General features: G+C 61.9%; 2 protein-coding genes across 7 annotated transcripts; one reads left to right on the top strand and one right to left on the bottom strand.

Annotated features, from left to right (window-relative positions):
* The first annotated feature begins 3,904 nt into the window (after nucleotides 1–3,904).
* IDUA (alpha-L-iduronidase) lies at nucleotides 3,905–17,871 on the top strand. 6 transcript variants are annotated; one of them, XM_036921417.2, is made up of 14 exons: nucleotides 3,909–4,173; nucleotides 4,967–5,107; nucleotides 14,322–14,467; nucleotides 14,617–14,724; nucleotides 15,045–15,140; nucleotides 15,229–15,431; nucleotides 15,514–15,693; nucleotides 15,808–16,018; nucleotides 16,368–16,580; nucleotides 16,669–16,790; nucleotides 16,868–16,993; nucleotides 17,065–17,141; nucleotides 17,395–17,495; nucleotides 17,598–17,871. In XM_036921417.2, the coding sequence occupies exons 1-14, from the start codon at nucleotides 4,016–4,018 to the stop codon at nucleotides 17,702–17,704; spliced, it is 1,989 nt and encodes a 662-aa protein (XP_036777312.2). In that variant the 5' UTR covers nucleotides 3,909–4,015; the 3' UTR covers nucleotides 17,705–17,871. The 6 variants fall into 6 exon arrangements, 5 of the variants coding, with proteins under 5 accessions (XP_036777311.2, XP_036777312.2, XP_036777310.2 ...); XM_036921415.2 differs by having other exon boundaries at nucleotides 4,967–5,278; nucleotides 14,382–14,467; XM_036921418.2 differs by having other exon boundaries at nucleotides 3,911–4,173; nucleotides 14,382–14,467.
* SLC26A1 (solute carrier family 26 member 1) lies at nucleotides 6,013–9,634 on the bottom strand. Its single transcript, XM_036921433.2, has 3 exons — nucleotides 9,540–9,634; nucleotides 8,069–8,675; nucleotides 6,013–7,542 (listed from the first exon to the last, which is right to left on the bottom strand). The coding sequence occupies exons 2-3, from the start codon at nucleotides 8,645–8,647 to the stop codon at nucleotides 6,013–6,015; spliced, it is 2,109 nt and encodes a 702-aa protein (XP_036777328.2). The 5' UTR covers nucleotides 8,648–8,675; nucleotides 9,540–9,634.
* Nucleotides 17,872–18,997: the final 1,126 nt, after the last annotated feature.

Here is an 18,997-nt window from a genome sequence, read left to right as displayed (position 1 = left end):
CTCGGCAGAAAAGTCACTTGTTTGCAATGAGAGTTGGAAGAGGAGGGAGGGTCACCTCGGTCCCCTTAGCCCGGGATGTGCGTGCGGCCACTCACATTCCTCACCGCTCAGCGCACGTGCCCACATGAGCACGAAGATGCCGCGAGTGCAGGGGGTGGGGTTACAGATACATTTTAGCCAGCAGGTGAATTTGCAAATACAGGACCGTGAATATCAAGGACTCTCTGTGGCAATGCCCCCACCCGGGGCAGGCCTTCCCCTGCCAGTGCTGGCTCATGGTGAACAGGCTGCTTAGTCCTCACCTCGTCCACCTGATCAGCCCTTTCTTCTCTGGGGAGGGCCTTTGTGAGCTGCTGAAGCACCTGCTGGCATGGCGGTGAAGACGCTCTGGTGGCGGGAGAGCTGTTTGTCTTTCCTGCTCGCACCCGGCCAGCCAGGCCTGTGCAGGCAGCATGGTGGGAGGTGGGAGGTGCCTGGGCTGTGTGTCACTAGGCCTGCCTCCACGTGGTGACCCAGTGATGGTGGTGCTGAGTCTGCCCAGCTTTAGGGTGGCCTGAAATTGAAGTTTCTCTTGAAGAAAAGAAATACAAAATTATTATGATAAAATTAGATACATATTTATTCAGAATAAGAGAAGAAATCACAACAAATGAAACTTTAAAAAAATTGGTTGAAAGCACAAACATCACAAAATCCAGAAAATACCACAATTTTTATTCATAACCACCTGCTACTCCACTATGATACTTTCTTCACCTAGGGTTTTTATTGTCTCTTCTTATAATAATTTCTCAATATCACTTTCCAGGGAGAAAAGAGAAAGATAATTTCATCTTTCTAGCATAGCTGATTGAAAAAAATGTGACTGTTATTTTACAAGTTTCTACTTGACAACCTATTCCTGGTCATATTATATATATTGTTAAAACTGCTGTCAAATTTGGAGAGAACCCTGCCAAGTTTCTTTCATCTCCAAGGTGGGTTGTGCAGTGACTAATCTAAAATGCCCCTGCTGATCACCAAGCCTTTTTACATCATGTCCTTGTCACACTGGCCGTGAGGATTCTACGTTACTCTTGCCAACATCAGCATTTCCTGTTAGGTCAGCAGGATGTTTAATTCTTTTCCAAAAGTTCGTGTGATTCCCTCCTCTTGGATATTTGCCATGGGTGTTCCTGGAAGCTATTTTCTGCACCAGGATATCTTACATTAGCTTTGCTATGCAGGAAAGTGACTGGGAATGACATAAATATACTCCTCTGAACCCCAACTGATATTTCTACAACTCAGCTTCCCTTTGGCCAGATCCCAAAAGTGCCCCCCAGCAGGAGGGGAAGTGCAGGAAGAGATAGTGTGGGAACTGCCGTGGTCACAGTGTCTCAGTTTAGCAAACCGAACATGTGACCGCATGGCCACAGTGCCCGTGAGTCCATGCCATCGTGTGGAACTGCGTGTCCCAGAGATACCTTTGTCTGCCCAGGCCATGCTGTCTCCACTGTGCTGGCCTTACAGCCCTGATCAAGGACAACAGAAGCCCTCCTGTGCACTGGAGGTGTGGGCAGGACCACACTCCCTCCAGAGACTGACCGCTGAACTCCAGTTCTGGAGCCCTCTCCTATGTTCCTGTGCTCGGGCCCCCCTCCATCATCAAAGCTAGCAGGGTGGCATCTTTATTCTAAAATGTGTACCAGGGATTTGTTTTAATGAGATAGGGGAAGGTGATAGAACAGTGACAACTGCCTTTGAAAGAACTTATTACTTACATTTCGCAGGCCCCACGGGGTCACACAGGGAAGCACCATGCTGGGTCAGTGGGCTGAAGCCAGAGTAAAGAGAAGGGGCCCAGAGCCTTCACTGGGGCATTAGCAGGAAGGGACAGGTGATGGAGCACAAGTGAACAGAGTAAGATTAGGATTGGATATATAATGACTGCTCACTATGAGGGGGTCCCCAGCTGTCCGGTGCCTGGCCCTGGGTGATTTGGGACAGACAGGGGATGTCGGCTTGCTGGGTGAGACTAAGATGCAGGAGTCAGTTGGTGGGGGCTCTGCATGGGTTCGTTTGTGAGCAGAGGCCCTTTCAAGGAATCTCTAGGAACTGGCTCACCCTGGGAAGGGCAGTCTCTGTAGGACCAAGACCCCAAATTCAAAAGCATCAAGAATGAAGAAAATAAGCAAATACTGTCAATATAGTCAGGGACAGGCAGGAAAAAAAAAGGAGAAAGTTTCTACTTGCCTAGGGACACAGCCAGACTTGGTTTAAGGGAAGGAAAGAGAAGCACAAGGGGGAAGGGGCTGTCCCAGGGCGGCAGCTGCAGCACACAACACCCCCCCCACCACTTCCTCTCAGCCAGAGACAGAAATGACTCTTCAGTTCCAGGCAGCTGTGGACCCCTAGCGAGCCTCTGTCTTGCCCCAGGCCGTGAACTTCCTGATTTAAAGGCCCTTGGGCGACTCACCTATAGCTCACCTGAACACATGCCCTTGCCTATGTTTGAAGGAGATGTGTCCTGCCCCTTGTTTCTAGGGCTCTGTGAACATGAATCTCTTTCATGACAGTCATTTCTCTGCGTGTCTCACCACACCTGAGTCATCTCCTGAGGTCATCACAGTTTCATCCATATTAAGCACCCCCTGCCCCCAGGACACTGATGACTATTAGGTCCCCTGCGGATCATCCAGGATAATCTCCACGCCTCAAGATCCTTAACTTAATCACAGCTGCAAAGTCCCTTCACCATGCGAGGTCACATCAGGGGTGCTGGGGCTGAGGACACCAGGCCTGGCAGGGCAGCTGACCACATTCCATTAACACCCCCCCCCCACCCGCCCCACAACTCTATGCCATTGTTGGTACACATCAATCCCCGAGATGTATGTGTCAGATACCACACCCTCTCCACCGCCGTCGGTCTGTTCCTGCGGCCCTGGGCTCTCTACACCATCCTCCTTCTGCTTGAAGGACACCGTTTACCGCTTCCTTAGGGGAGGGCTGGTAGTGACAGATGTCCTCAAGGTTTATTTCTCTGAACATCCTTACTGACCTTCCCCTTTAAAGTATACTTTCTGCTGAATTTAGGGCCCTGGGTTACCAGTCAAGTCCTTTAAGGACTTGGGAGTTGTCATTTGCTGGCTTCAGTCTATGCCAGTTCTCCTCATCCGTACTTGGAGGGTGCCAGGGCCACCCCTCATCTGGCTTTGAAGGTCTGCCTTGATTTGTTTTCAGTGTTTCCGTAGGATGTGTTGGACCGGGTTTCCCTCCTGCATTTCCTCAAGGCCTCATAGCACGTCTTGATTCTGCATCGGGTGTCTGCCATCACTTTTATAAAGTTATCAGCTCCCAGTTCTTCAAATCTTGTTGCTGTTGCCATCGTAAGGGACCGTCGCGTTGGCGGACTCCGAGGACGCACGAGCTTGTCACAGTGTCGTGAAACTCATGACGGCTGCAAGCGTAGCGCCGGACGACCTGCTAGGAGCGCACGGGCAGGTCGGCTGTGAACAGCGGCACCTCCGACCCCCTGCCCCGCACAGGGGCGGCCGCCCCGCTGCCCGCTGGGGATGTCCCCAAGCACACCTGTTCCTTCACTGCCCTTTTCGGGGAACGGCACCCCCTCCCCACGCTGCTACAGCTAACCCCCGGAGTTACCTTTGACCCTGCGCTTTCTTTCCACCACCCCCAAGAGCGGGCCTAGCGCCATCTGCCAAACGTGTCTCAACTCTGTTCACCTCTGCCCAACGCCCACCCCTGCTCCCGGGGCAGCGGCCACCCCAGAGGCCCGGCTGCTGACGGCCGGGATCCCAAGCCGCTACGCGCAGGGTCCACGCCCTCTGCCCGGCCCCGGCCCCGCCCCCGACCCCACGGCCCGCCCCTCCCACGGCCCACATCCCACTGCAGCCCCGCCCCGCGGCAGCGCTCACGTGGCGCGCGACCCGGAGGCGGAAGCGGCGGGCGCGGCCAGGGCTCCGGGGCGGCGAGGAGTGGGTGTCCCCTAGGGCTCGGTGTGTCCCGCGGCCCCATGCGCCCCGCCACGCTGCCCCGCGCCGCCCTGCTGGCGCTCCTGGCAGCGCTGCTGGCCGCGCGCTCCGCCGTGGCCGAAGTCCCGCTCCTGGTGCGTGTGGACGCGGCCCGCGCGCTGCGGCCCCTGCGGCCCTTCTGGAGGAGCACCGGCTTCTGGTGAGCGCCCTGCGCGGGGAAGCTGAGGCCCGAGCGGCCCGTGCGCCCCTGTCCCGCCGCGCGGCGCTGCCCCAGGCCGCTGAGATCCCTAGTCGCATCCGGAGAGACGCTTGGCTTCCTGGTTCCGACGCACCTCGGACTCCGGCGCCCGCGCGCGCAGCAGGCCTCTGAGGAGGAAGGCGGGCCGAGCCCGAGCCTCCCCTGTCCGGCCCGCCCCGCCCTTGGGGTCGCCCTCGGTCAGAGGAGGGTTTCCTCTCTGTCCGCTCCTCCCTCCGGACTTTGGGGCTCCAGGGGGCTTTCTGGCTGAGGGGGTACCCCGTGGGGCGGAGGCCTGCGGCGAGGCCCTGAGTTTGCCTGGTGGTCCCCAGAAATCTGAAGAGCCTGTTGGCTGCACACGGCAGCCCGGGCCGCGGGAGGGGCGGTGGCCCAGGTCCCTGAGCTTTGCTGCGGGCTAGGACCCTCCCAAGGGAGCAGCCCGCGGTGCTGGATGTCCTTTAGGGGACCTGCCCCCTACCCATGTGCATCCCCGACCTCCTTTGCACAGAGGGCGGGGTGAGGACGTGTCCCCTCCTCTGGAAGCCCCTGACCTCCGTAAACAAGAGGCTGCAACATTCCTGGTGTTAGGTGTCATTTTGTTACATCCAGGACTGTACATTCCCTGGCAGACACTCCCAAGTCTGGTTTATGGGAGCCTGGTACCTTAGGCAGCCCCAGCCTGGGCTTGTAGGTGCAGGATGTGTGCCAGCCCCATCCACGGGCACTAAAGCTCCCACTCCCCTTGTTCTATCTCCAGCCCCCCACTGCCACACAGCCAGGCTGAGCAGTACGACCTCAGCTGGGACCAGCAGCTTAACCTGGCCTACGTGGGTGCTGTTCCGCATGGTGGCATCGAGCAGGTCCGGACCCACTGGCTGCTGGACCTCATCACGGCCAGGTGGGTGATGGAGGGAGTAGCAGCTGGGCACAGCCCACTTTGTGGAGATGAAGACAGGCTGAGAGAGGAGGTGGTGTCCGGGTGTGGAGGACGGAGCAGCCGTAGCGGTGGGAGCACGGGAGAGGATGAATCCTGCTCTGGGGAGCCGTTGTCCCTGCATGTCCCAGCTAAGTGCCCTGTGTGTGGGGGAGCGTGGAGAATGTGCCCCTGGCTGCGTGGGGGCTGAGGGTGCTGGGACAGCCCCTGGACTGGGCACGGCTAGCTTCCCGCTAGAGGTCATCCCAGAGACTCAGTTGGGTTGGTGTTCTGCTCTGGCCTTCAGCAGCAGTCGAGCGTGTGCCAGTGTGCTCCGGGCTGTGTGCTCGAGAGTCAGCTCTGTAGGGATGCTGTGTCTGAGGTCTGTTGGTCACATCTGCCTTTGGCCCTGCAAGGCCTGGCCTGGCCGAGCCACAGGTGTAAGGAACACTTGGGTGTGTGTACTGGGGGATTCCGAAGACAAAGACCCTTCCCGCCCTGGCCAGAGCCACCAGCTCACACCGGCAGGGCGGGGGCTGGGCAGACCAGTGGGCCACCGCCCTTGTGGCACCTTGTAGCCACATGGTCACCTCAAGGCCCTTGTTCAGGTAAGGTGGCGACACCGTGTATCAGACCTGCCCCATGGGGCTGTGGCCACCCAGCACCAGTGCCTGGGCCAGCACCATGCTGGTGCCTGTCTCAAAGACGTGGTTCTCTGGTCTTGCACATCAGAGTCCTTGTGTGTCTTCACAGTGCCACATTCCCATCCCAACTGGGCTTCCGTTTCCTCCAGGGTGGAGATGGCACAACATTGCTGCTGGTGTGGTCTTGGTGATGGATGGTGTGAGGGTGTCTGCCAAGGGCCTCCTGGAGGGAGCAGGGCTGGCCTGCTAGAGGGTGGAGTCGGTGGCCACTAGCTCCCTGTAGCGGGCTCGGGCTGCCTGCACAGCACCATGCACGCTGTGGAACAGCTGCGCCTCGTCGGCCACATCTGCCTGGTCCTCCCTGAGGAAGCCACCCCTCCTCAGAGTGTCCCTTACCGAGGGACTGCAGCAAGCCAGGAGCAGGGCAACGCCCAGGGCCCTGTAATCGTGGCGCAGAGCCTGCAGCGTGGCCAGGCCGGCCACATCCAGGAACAGCAGTGGGGCGCAGTCGATGACTACTGTGTGGAAGCCGGCCACCGTGGGCACCAGCACAGCAGTGCTACCCCCGGGGCCTGAGGCCTTGTCTTCCACAGGGTCTGTCTTGCTGGTTCCTGCCTCTGGGCCCCAGCCCCTGGTCCTGGCGGCTGCACGCCCCACGTCCAGGCCTGTGAGGCTATAGAGCGACTGCAGGAAAAAGTCTTTGTTGGCGTAGTACAGTGGCCCCCCGAAGCGGAACACCCGCACTCCAGGCTCGAGGACCAGGCCCTCAAACTCCTCAGCGTCCTCATAGATGCCTGAGTCCCCGATGCGGGCCAGCAGGGCAGCATGTGGGCGTTGTGTGCGGCCGGCCAGGCTGAGCAGTGAGAGGACCACGCCAGCCAGCAGCCCCGCCTCAGTGCTGACCAGTACACAGGTGGCTGCAGTGCCCACCCACACCAGCGCTTCGGCCGGGCTGAGCCGCCACAGCTGCGGGATGTCCCTCACCTTGCGCAGGGCCCCCCGCAGGCTGACAACGACGACGCAGGCCAGCACGCTCCGCGGCAGGTCTCGGAACAGCGGCGCCAGCACCAGGAGCACCAGGAGCACCACTGCCGCGCTGACTACGCTGGACAGCTGGGTGCGGCAGCCGGCTGCCGTCTTCACCAGGCTCTTGGCAAGGGCAGCGCTCGTGGCGAAACAGTGGAAGAAGGTGGGAAGCACGTTGCAGCAGCCCACGGCCAGCAGCTCCTGGTTGGCTCGCACAGAGTAGCCGTGGCTACGGGCAAACATCTCTGCCAGCGAGATGGAGAAGGCAGAGCCCACGAGAGCCAGGGGCATGGCATCCAGCGCCACACGCCACATGAGCCTGGGGTCCGGCGCCTGCGGGGCCATGAAGCCGGTGGGGATATCGCCGGCCACGCTGGAGCCGAAGCGCTCGTGGAGCCGCCCGATGTGAGACACAAGCGTGGCCCCCACAACGACCAGCAGCTCTGTGGGCAGCGGCACCTTCAGGCGGTGCCGGCAGCGGTCTGCGAGCTCTTTGGTGGCCAGCAGCACGGCTAGGCACACGGCGCTGGTGATCACATCGCATGGGTTGGCCTGCCCAGCGCTGCGCAGCAGACTGAGCCACGTGCTGACCACCATGCCTGGCCCCTGGTGTCTTGGGACCCGCACACCTAGAAGGTGCCTTAGCTGGGAGGTCAGGATGGTCACCGAGGCCCCCATGGCAAAACCGTCGAGCAGTGGCTGCGAGAGATAGGTGGACACGAAGCCCAGTCGGAGGATACCCATGAGGACCTGTGGACAGAGCACAGTCAGGGCAGCCCCTGCGGCATGCATGCACGTGGGTGCTCACTTCCAGCCTGCACAGGCGTGTGGGCTGTGGGGAGCTAGAGGGCAGCTCCTTTTACTTCAGCCCCACAGACAGCACCACCCCACTCCCAGGAGACTTGGAAAGACTGGGGGTGGCCCTTGGGACGGGGTGATGAAGGATGGTCAAGCACAGTACAGGAGAGGGCTGGGTGTGGGAGGCCGCAGGAAAGCAGGCAGGGCCCCAGAGGCTGGGAGGAAGGCCAGGGAAGCCGTGTGGGCCTCTGTCGGGCATGTGTGGAGCCGAGGCTGCACTCCAGCTGCCTGTCCCTGCCCAGGCTGTGGCACCATTGCGTCCACCTCTGCCTGTGCCTTCCCTTTGCTGGTCATACCTCTGTCCTCTGAGCCCTCAACCCTGTGCTTCTCTTGGGCTCGGCCCTTCTGGTGAGCGAGCACCTGAGCTGGCTGGATCTGGGCCCAGCTCAGTAGGACCCCCATGCAGCCGGCCCCTCACCTGGTAGATCCCAGCCACCAGCGTGAGGGCAGTGGCAACACGGATGGCGTAGCAGGCACGCAGCTCCGGCACTGGCACGGTGGCTGAGGTGTTGAGAGCAGTGCTGTTTCCCCCAGGCCCTGGGCTGTTCTGGGCAGGGTCGAAGCCTGCCAGCAGGAGCTCGCGATCCACCACCTGGCCCACCATGAGGCAGAGCAGGCTGAAGATGCCCACAGAGACGTGGCGCGAGGTGCCCATGAGGAAGTAGATGAGGTTGGCAAAGAAGGACGTATACAGGCTGTAGATGGGCTCCAGCCCAGCCAAGAGCGAGTAGGCGATGGCCTGTGGCACCAGGATGATGCCGATGACCAGCCCAGACATGACATCACCTGCCAGGTCCTCCTGTGGGCGGTACTGGCGCAGCCAGTGTGTGGCAGGGAGCAGGTCTTGCACTGTCCCCCAGGCACCCTGTATGCTGCATGCCCAGCTCCTGAGAAGCCTGGCCTTCAGTGTCTCACACACACCCAAGGGTACTGGGGGCTGCCTGCGGACCAGCACTGGTTCCCGGCCCTGCTGCATGTGCTCGGGGGACGCCTCCATCCTGAGGCACCAGGCCCCTTTGGGAAACCTGCAGAGTGATTGGGCATCACTGCTAGGGCACTGGGTGTGCTGGGGCAAGAAGGCATCACAGAGACCCCAACACATGGCCAGACTGAGGTCTCGCCGGCACCCCTTGTCCATGCCAGAAACCCCTCCGCTCCCCCATCCAAATGACCAGGGTCCCCCTGGCCGTCCCTCTGTCACCGTGGGCCCTGGGACTGCAGAGGCTCGGAGGAGGAGGGCCCCTGACATGCCCTTGTAGATGCCGGGACCCTAGATTGGTATTGAGGGACAGCAGCCCTTGCCACCCACCAGTCCTTGTGGCAGAATTCCTGGAGTGCTTTGGGAGTGATCTCTGCAGGGCAGCCTTTCCTGGGTGGGTGTTAACACTTCTGGGTTTGGAACCCGGGTGCCAGGCCTCCCCTGTTGTGCCAAGGGCAGCCTCCATCCCTGCACAGCCCAATGCTGCTGCTTGCTCAGCGTCTGAGGTGTCAGTGGCCTTGACCTGTCCTGTTCACAGCTCACAGGCTCCCCTTGTGCTGCCATCAAGTGCACAGGTTCTGGTCACTCTGGTGCCTGTGCGGAGCCACTGTGCTGGTGGAGGGTATGGCCCCTGTGGGCTTGGGTGGGGTGCAGGGTGCTGAGGTCTTATGAAGGCTGTGCCTCTTTTCCCTGAAGACCTCACCACATGGGTCCCCAGATGCCTTGAAACTCACCCAAGTCTTCAGGGTGGATTGAAGACTTAAGTGCCACCTGCTTTGTGCCTAAAGGTCCCCAGAAGGAACCCTAGGAGCCTGTGCTTCCTGCTCACAGCGCCTGGCTGCTTGCCCTCCCCCCAGGGAGCTGGCCTCTGCAGTGGGCCTTCCCGCAGCAGGGCCCTGGGGTGACTCACCTGAGGGGCTCCTGCAGGCTCACCCAGTTGGAGGGTAGTGAGGTACCCTGTCCTGTCCTCTGAAGCCGGGGTCTCCTGGCTGGCTGGCTGGACGCCCCCCCCCCCAGAGCCCTCTGGCTTTTGTTTAGCAGGTAGGGGTGCAGGTGGCAGGGTCCTGGTGCAGGGCTGGTGCCAGGAGTTGGACAGAGGTGGGTCTGGCACTGACTGGCTGGCTGTGCCCTGTGGTTAGCATCTGCTTGGCTGTGCTGTGCTTGCAGTTAAATTATTTACCGTAGAGATTGCTGATTCATGCATTTCTGCAGACCAGTGCTACTTGAGCAGTTAATCTGGGAAGTTGTACTGTAATCAGTCTCACAAATAATTACAGCTGTGTAGCCTTCTGATACGCTCCCAGCCTCCCAGGAGCAGGGTCCAGTGCTGGCCAGGGTGGCAGGGCAGTGAGGGGCTGGAGCAGAAAGCTTGGGGGCTCAGGAGCCCAGTCAGTCCTGGGCTGGCACGGGCAGCCTGGTTCCCTTCAGCCGGGCTGAGTGCTGTGGACCGAAGACCCTGGAGGGTGGGCAGGGATGGGAGGGGGGTCAAGGGGAGGGCTGGTCTCCAGTCCCATCCTCCCTGTCCTGCTGGGGCTGGGCTGGGGGTTACTTGAGCCAGGTCAGCACGGGGCAGCCATCTCCCTGGCCTCTGTTCTGTGTCCTGTGTGCTGTGTGTGTCCTACGTGCGGGCTGCCGAGTGCGGAGGGCTGCCAGCAAGATGCTGTTACCAGCCAGGTGTGCCCTCTCGCTGTGGCGGTGGGGGTCCTGGGTCTGGCCACAGGAGCGGGGCCACCTGGACCCCAGCTGCAGGCAGGTGCCGGGCTTCCTTGCTCTCTCCTCCTCACCCGGGGCAGGGAGACCTGGAGGGCCTGAGTGAAGGTGAACGGCCCCTTTGACGACTGCCCCGTGCTCTGCACATGATGAACCAGGGGTGAGCTATTCTTTCTGGAACGATTCCGCAGAGCCTCTGGACTCTCCTCCTTAGATGGACTATCTCCGTGCTTGAGGGGTAGTATGTGGATAGGTGCATATCCCGTGGGGCTGCTGTGGCCCCACGTGCTTTGCCATCCTGGAAGGGAGGCCCAAGAGTCTGCGGTGGGCCTGCTCTACCTGCAGGGCCCTGCACCCTGATCAGCCTGGCTCAGCCCTGCTTCTGTCCCCACAGGTGCTTAGAGGGGCACTAGGGTCAGTGGTCCTGCAGAGCAGTGGCCCTGGGGCTCCATCCCCAGAGGTGGGATGGTGAGGTGTTGACAGGGGTGGAGGCCCCCATCCAGGCCTCTCCACATTCTGCCCTGCTTTGGGACCTCCAGGAAGCTTCCCTGCACCTGTGGGCATGGTTGGGGAAGACCAGGATCCCCATTTGGGGGCAGAGACGGGAGTGAAACGCACAGGTGGGGGTGGGCTGTGGCCAGGGCCGAGGCCCCCACCTGTGATGTCTTGTCCATCTTTCTGGGTTTGATCTCGTTCTTGAGGGCATCAGGCCTCAAGATCTCACCGTGTCTCAGAACCCACCGCCCCAGGGCAGGGCCTGCAGCTTCCCCACCTCCCTCCCACCTGCAGTCTGGCCCAGGACCTGTTTCTCCTGAACTGCAGTTTCTCCCCGGGGGGGGGGGGGGGGGGGGGGGGGGGCAGGGTCACGGGCTCTCCAGTGCCCCGGCCCGCAGGAGCCTGCGCAGCTCCGTGCTGCACCGTGACTTCCTAATCGTTGTCTTTAAATCACTGATTTAAATTGTCAAGTCATTTATCTGACAAGGAGACGTGTTCCCACCACAAGTGGAAAGAGGCAGGTTTTCAGGGCACTGAGACCCGAGTTTCTCAACAAGCAGCGGGCCTGCTCCCGGGTTCCAGTAGAGGAGGTGACGTGGTCATACCGCTCCCGCGCCCCGGGCCCTGGGCGACACCGTCGCCCACCCGACCCTGGCCTCGGCTGCGGCTGCGCGTCCCCCTAGTGCGGGGCTGTGCCCCCGCGCCCCCGCACTCTCCCATCCCTACCGCGGGGGCGCGCACTCGTCGCTGGTCCCCACCCACATGCACCTGAGCTCTCACTGGCCCCGGCGCGCTCGGTTCTCGCGGCGCAGGCGCTCAGGCCCAGGGTGGCGGGGCCTTGTGCAGCACAGCCGCGGCGCGGTGAATGAGGTCTTTGTGCAGCTGCCGAAGCCCAGATTACGTGTCCGGCCAGTAAGGGAGGCGACCCCGGCGGTGCCCCTCGCTCAGGTTCCTCCCCTTGGGGAGCGGCAGGATGGAGGGGCCTGCCTGGACTGTTGGTGTCCCGCCGGTGTCTGCAGCCCAGTTTCTCCGCAAGGGGAGGTCTGGGGTGGGCTGTGCACTTCACCTCCCTGCTCAGCCCCCCCCCCTTAGGTTAGGCCTCTCAAGTCCACTTCCACACTCGCCAGGGACGGGGGGCCCAGGCACCCACAGGGGTGCCCAAGGACTGCCCCAGGGTTCCTTGAGTAGGGTCTTCAGGCCCCTGGAGGCAGGTGAACCGGCATCCTGGCTGCTGAGGCTGGTTGGCCCAGTGGATGCTAGGGTGACAGGCCGAGGATGCTCTGCTGCCGGGGTTCCCTCCGTGGTGGCCTGCTGGCCCTGGCTGAGCACGGAGTTGCGGGCCAGGACTGCGGAGAGAGCTCGGACCGGCCGGCACTGGTGCCTTCTCCACCTGATCGCCCATCGCCCACACCTTTCCCACACCTCCGCCCACCCTGTGGGACTCTGGAACCTGTCTGCTGCGCTTTTAATTTTTCCCCAATGCTGGTTAGTTCTACTTCTATGCTATCAGTTGTGACCTTGGGATGGGGGAGAGGGGGTGGGTCCCTGCTGGGCCCCAGAGGCAGGAGGACGCAGCCCCTGCATGGAGAGGCCAGCGAGGGCAAGGGGAGTAGGTGGCCCAGGAGGAGCAGGAGGCACCTGGGCATGTGCTGGACACGGGCCTCTGGGTGGGCTCAGCCTTGACCTCGGACAGGGAGGCACTGGGGAGGGGACGATGGGGGTGCTGAGGTGTGGGATGGGCAGGTTCCAGGGTGGGCCCCCTGCCCCTCCCCCATGGTCACTTGGACAGACCCAGCGCCCCGAGAGGGTGGACTGCAGGCCCAAACCGCCTCCCACCTCCACCCTCGGCCCCGCTGATGGGCTACCTGTGTCTTCAGGGGAAGCCCTCAGACCTGCTTGGCTCCTCACTAGGCAATGACTCCCAGCCCGGGCTGGCCCCTGGCTCTGGGCTTAGCTCATTGCACCTGCCCCCTCACCTTGCCTGGGCATGGCTGCAGACCACCAGCTTCCTCCCCCAGCCCTAATGCCAGGTCCACCTTCCAGTGTCCAGCTCTGCATGGACGAATCCCAGATTCATCTTACTGCCAGCTCATCCCCCCGCTGCCGTCTGCACCCCACCTGCCTGCAGCTCAAGCCGGAATCTGAGGGGTTTGCTGGATTCCTGCTGTCGAGCTCACTTTGAATCCATCAGCAGATGTCATCTCTCTACCTCAGAAACCCTGTTCCAGCTTCTTTACCTCCTTAGCCACTGCTGGGCACCACACCTCTTCCAGCTCCCACTGTGGCTCCATTTACTCGTCGGAGGGATCCATTCAAGGCATAACAGCAAACTGGCGGGACTGTGGAGACAGTGGAAGGATCAGGGGCCGGGGCGGGGGAGGGTGGTGGGCAGGCGGAGCCCAGAGGGCCTCCAGGCAGAGAAGCTACTCTGTGCAGGGCTGTAATGGTGGATACGTGTCGTTACGCCTTTGTCCAAACCGCAGACTGCACCACAGAGCGGCCCGAATGGGAACTGGACTTGGGGTGCTGATGTTGAGCCAGTATGGGCTTCTCAAGTGTAACAAAATGACCCCTTTGCGGGTGTTTGAGGACAGGGTATATGGGAAATCTCTGTGCCTATTTTGCTGTAAATCTAAAACTGCTAAAAAAAATATTGAGTCTTAAGAAGAAACAGAAAAGTCATGGCCCTGCTCAGCTTGGAGCCCTGAAAGGGCGCCCCATGTCACCTGGGGTCAGGTCCCAGCGCACGGCAGCGAGGCCTCATGTGACCGTGTTGCTCACGGCTCGCCTGTTCTCAGCCTCGGGTCCATCAGGTCCACGGCTGCCCTTTCTGCAGCTTAGTCGCCACAAGTCCCTTGCCCCCTCTGGGCCTTTGTGCCTCTTGTCCTGTCAGCCCCCATGCATTCTCGCCGCTGGCATGCCCCGTTACTGGTGGGTCTTAGACGCCACCTCAGAGAGGCCCTCCCTGCCTGGCCCTTGGCGCCTGTCAGGTCCCCTTTGTGGCATGTGCTCTTACAGGGCCAAGTGGGTGCTTGACTGCTTCTGTCCCCTCTCGCACGCAGGCCCTGAGGGAATTGGGCCTGGGATGAGTACAGGCCGCCTCTCCCCTTTCCTGCAAGTCCATGTTGCCTCCCGGAGTGTGGGAGGGGAAGCCGGGCATTAAGAGGGAAGAGCCGGATCTTGGGCCACAGAGAAGCAGGGGCTGCCAGGCCCCTCTCCATGGCCCCCAACTCCAGCGTCTGCTGTCTTCAGGAAGCCTCATTCTCTCCTATTCCATCCTGTTATACCTTTCTCAAAAGACCTACCTGCCCTGTCCCACCCCTGAGTTCTAAGCTGTGCTGAGCTCCTTAAGGCTTGGGGATGGGATTCCAGTACAGGCCCCCTAGTTCACTCTAGGCTGTGAGGGACTGATGGGCTTTCATTGGTGTTTCCCAGGGAGAGGGGCCAACTGCAGGGCGACTTAGAGGCTCCGTCTGCTCTAACCTAGCCAGAGTCACAGTCAGGGGCTCACCTTCCCCCACCCCAACATTGGAGTGTCCTTCCACAGGGGGTCAGCCAGAGAGGGCCTGAGCTACAACTTCACTCACCTTGATGGGTACCTGGACCTTCTCAGGGAGAATCAGCTCCTCCCAGGTAAGTGGCTGGCCCCACTCTCTGCCCACTGGTTCCTCCCCACCCCTGGCCTGGTTCCCTGCCCAGGACCAGCTTCAGTGCTGGCATGGCGGAGCCCAGGCTGAGTGGTGTAGGGCCATTGTGCAGGACAGCCACCCCATGCGTCACAGGCTTCGAGCTGATGGGCAGCCCCTCAGGAAGCTTCACCGACTTTGAGGACAAGCAGCAGGTGTTTGACTGGAAGAATCTGGTCTCCCTCCTGGCCAGGAGATACATTGGTGGGTGGGGTGCAGTTGTGGGGCAGGAGGGACAGGGTGGGAGTGGGAGCTTCCCAGCAGGCTCTCCTGCATCCCCCAGGGCCCCTTGCTGGTCTTCTTGGTCACGAATTGGCTGGACTCGGGTCCCTGCCACGCGGTCACAAGGCCTCATGTGGCCTGATGAGCAGGAAGGCCAGGGGGGGTGGGCAGGATCATGTCGAGTCAGATACCCCCATCACACCCGAACCCCCAGCTCTGGACACCCCTCCCCGGGGAACCCAGACAGGCTTGGTACTCCCCTGCCCAGGGGAGGGGCGCACACTACAACAGTTGTGCTGCAGGTAGGTATGGACTCCAGCACGTTTCCCAGTGGAACTTTGAGACATGGAATGAACCGGACCACGGTGACTTCGACAACGTGTCCATGACCATGCAAGGTGGGTGTGCCTCTGGTGTTTCGGCTGGCCGGATGGATGGGAGATGCCCTCACACGTGCGGTACAGACTCTGCACCCCTCCTGCCCAGGCTTCTTGAACTACTACGATGCCTGCTCTGAGGGCCTGCGGGAGGCCAGCCCTGCTCTGTGCCTGGGTGGCCCTGGGGACTCCTTCCATCCCCTGCCGCGCTCCCCACTGTGCTGGGGCCTCCTGAGCCACTGTTACAATGGCACCAACTTCTTCACGGGGGAGGTGGGCGTGAGGCTGGACTACATTGCCCTGCACAAGAAGGTATGGTCCGGGGACCCCTGCTCCTCAGCCCTCTCCTGGCAGTCACGTGGGCTGGCCCCTTGCTGAGGTGGCCACTGCTCAGGGTGCGGGCAGCTCCATCTACATCCTGGAGCAGGAGAAGGTGGCACTGCGGCAGATACAGCGGCTCTTCCCCAGATTTGCCGACACCCCCATTTACAACGACGAGGCCGACCCTCTCGTGGGCTGGTCCCTGCCTCAGCCCTGGAGAGCTGACGTGACCTATGCCGCCATGGTCGTGAAGGTGAGCCCGCTCCCAGAGCCTCCCCCTCCCGCCCCCGGGAGCAGCCTGTTTGCAGCAGCAGGGGTGGGACTGGCGGCTGGTGATGCCGCGATCCCAGCAGCCTCGCACCCGCAGGTCATCGCGCAGCACCAGAACCTGCTGGTGGCCACCAGCCCCTTCCGCTACACACTCCTGAGCAACGACAACGCCTTCCTGAGCTACCATCCGTACCCCTTCTCACAGCGCACGCTCACTGCACGCTTCCAGGTCAACAACACGCACCCGCCACACGTGCAGCTGGTGCGCAAGCCTGTGCTCACTGCCATGGCGCTCCTGGCCCTGCTGGGTGAGCTGTGCCCCGTCCACACATCGCTGCTGCCGCAGCCAGACCGGGGACCCATGGCTGGCCTTGCACGCCCCAGGTGGGACCCGCACTGAGGGCTCCATTGGGCTGGAATGCATTCCACGCCCGCAGCAGCTTGCTCAAAGGCCCAGGGGCGTATGGATGTGCCCTGCTGTGAGGATGGGGTTCTTGCCTCTCACCTTCCCACTTCTCCCAGTTCATTGAGACACAGAACCTCTGTGGTGTGGTGTGGCCAGGGCATCTTGGCCAAGAACCCTGTGAAGGGGAGCAGGTGGTGGGAGACAGGGCTGGCAACCTCCACCTGATGACCACCCAGCCCCCTGCCCTGCAGATGGCGAGCAGCTCTGGGCTGAAGTGTCACAGGCCGGGGTGGTGCTGGACAGCAACCACACAGTGGGCGCCCTGGCCAGTGCCCACCGGCTGGCTGGCCCCACTGATGCCTGGCGCGCCACAGTGCTGGTCTATGCCAGCGATGACACCCATGCACACGCCAACCACAGCGTCATCTTGACCCTGCACCTGCATGGGGTGCCACCAGGCCCCAGTAAGCAGGGGCCCCAGGGAGGGCAGCCCGGGGCCTCTGGCCCGGTGGGCCTGGAGGCGTGGCCCCAGCATCCTTCTCTGCCCCGCAGTGCTAGTCTATGTCACGCTGTACCTGGACAACTGGCTCTGCAGCCCCTACAGTGAATGGCAGCGCCTCGGCCATCCAGTCTTCCCCTCCGCGGAGCAGTTCCGGCGCATGCGCGCGGCCGAGGTCTGCAAGCAGGGTGGGCTGAGGGGCTGCGCAGCTCCTGAGGTCTGAGGATCCCGAGAACCCGCCTCTGTCCCCAGGACCCAGTGGCCACAGCGCCGCGCCCTTTCCCTGTGGGCGGCCACCTGACGCTCCGCCCTGAGCTCCCGCTGCCTTCGCTCCTGCTGGTTCACGTGTGCGCACGCCCCGAGAAGCCGCCAGGCCAGGCAAGTGGGTGTCCCCTCCCCTGCTGCCGCCGCCCTCGCCCTCCCAGTCACGGATGCCTCCCTCCGCACAGGTGACCCGGCTCCGTGCTCTGCCCCTGACCCGCGGGCAGCTTCTTTTGGTCTGGTCGGATGAGCACGTGGGCTCCAAGTGCGTGAGCAGAGTGGCCACCCCTATCCCTGTCCGTGTCCCAGCCCCTGTGGTCACCGCCCAGAGGCCGCAGTATCACACCCTGTCTGATGCGGGGGTGGGGGGTGCCCAGGGCATGTTTCCGGCTGACTTTGGGCTCCAGCCCCGTCCTGACACCCAGTGTGGCCTGCGGGCACTGCAGGCAGGGAGGGTTTGGGGCCCTGGTAGGCCACCCAGCCTGGATTCCATCCCTACCTTGACTGACCTTCCCCAGGTGCCTGTGGACATACGATGTCCAGTCCTCCCCGGATGGTGAGAGCTTCACCCCCGTCAGCAGAAGGCCATCCACCTTCAACCTCTTTGTCTTCAGCCCAGGTGTGCCTCTACCCACTGCCTGGCCTTGGCCAAGCACAGTGCCCTGTGGGGTGGGCCAAGGGGGCATTGCTCAAGAGTGCCAGTGTACATTTGTGTCCCCAGACACGGCTGTCACCTCTGGCTTCTACCGGGTTCGAGCTGTGGACTACTGGGCCCGGCCAGGTCCCTTTTCAGACCCTGTGCAGTACATGGAGGCCCCTGCCCGGTGAGGGCCTCTACTTCCCAGCGAGCGTGAGCCTGTGCTGGCCAGCAAGCCTGGGCAGCCGGGAGCCGAGGTGGGCTGGATCACCACCGGCCACTCATCATTTGTCAGCTCTGTCCATCTCCTCCCGTCCCCTCAAGTCCCCCGACTCATCCCTTAAAGGACCTTTCTGCATATTGGTCTTAGGGTTGGCTTTTGTGGACAGGCGCTGGGTGGACGTGGGCCTGGCCAGAGAAGGCCTTCCTGCTTCCCTCCCGATCAGAACACCACCACCCACCTCGGGAGCCAGGCTGGGAAGCTGGTGGGCAGACAGGAGGCTGAGGAGCTGCCGTGACCATGGGCGCCCTGCCCTGGGCTCTGCCCACCTGGCTGTGCTGCAGAGCTGGGGCTGAGGGTGCACTGGGGCTCTTGGTCAGGATGGCACCTGAGGGGTGCCACTTCCTGAGATACAAATGGGCTGCTCCCCATGCCCCGCCAGGTGGGGCGAGGGGCTTCCAGGCTGCTGTGTCCACGCTGACCAGCAGCAGGAAGGGCCCACAGTATCTGCAGTGTGCTGTGCCCACCGCATAGTCTTCCTGGCTCCATATCTGGGCCCAGGAGGAAACAGACGGCAGGCTTATCCAGGATGACTAGGGGGCTGTTTACTGGGATGTGGGCAGGGGGCAGGGAAGCCACAGAGGGTGGTGTGCAACCCAGGGGCTCCTCCTCACCCTGCGACGCCCCAGGGTAGACAGACCATGTGAGGGAGCACTTGGTGGTCCAGATAGAGAAAGTGTGGAGAGGCTACCCAGTGAGCATCAGAGACATCAGGCTAGGGTTGCAGCCAGGCTGGGGGGCCTGGTTCTGCCCCCGTCCACCACCCTGGGCTCTGGTGGGGGAGGGGACATGGTCTGGAACAGCAGACCGAAGACAAGACCCAGTCAGCCCCTCTGGCTCCCCAAACCTGCCTGCCCCGTCCCCGTGAGGCTCAGGGCCGCCAAGTCCCTTATCATGGGTGGGAGATGTGGATTTGGTCCCCAAAGGCACCTGTTACCCCTCTGCCCTGTGGGTGCCTTAGGGCTTGGTGCCTGGGGGCCCCCAAAGGCACCTGTTACCCCTCTGCCTGTGGGTGCCTTAGGGCTTGGTGCCTGGGGGCCCCCAAAGGCACCTGTTACCCCTCTGCCTGTGGGTGCCTTAGGGCTTGGTGCCTGGGGTCCCAGACTGTCTCCCCGGTAGTCCTTGTGTCTCAGTAACTGACCATTGTTACTGCACAAGAGGGCAGTGGGAGGTCCCTGGATTCCAGGCATTTTCTTCCTGCCCC

Source organism: Manis pentadactyla, chromosome 5 (assembly GCF_030020395.1).
Source record: "Manis pentadactyla isolate mManPen7 chromosome 5, mManPen7.hap1, whole genome shotgun sequence".
Classification (NCBI taxonomy): domain Eukaryota; kingdom Metazoa; phylum Chordata; class Mammalia; order Pholidota; family Manidae; genus Manis; species Manis pentadactyla.
Note: the sequence above shows the minus strand (reverse complement) of the source record. Positions and strands in the feature narration are given on the sequence as shown.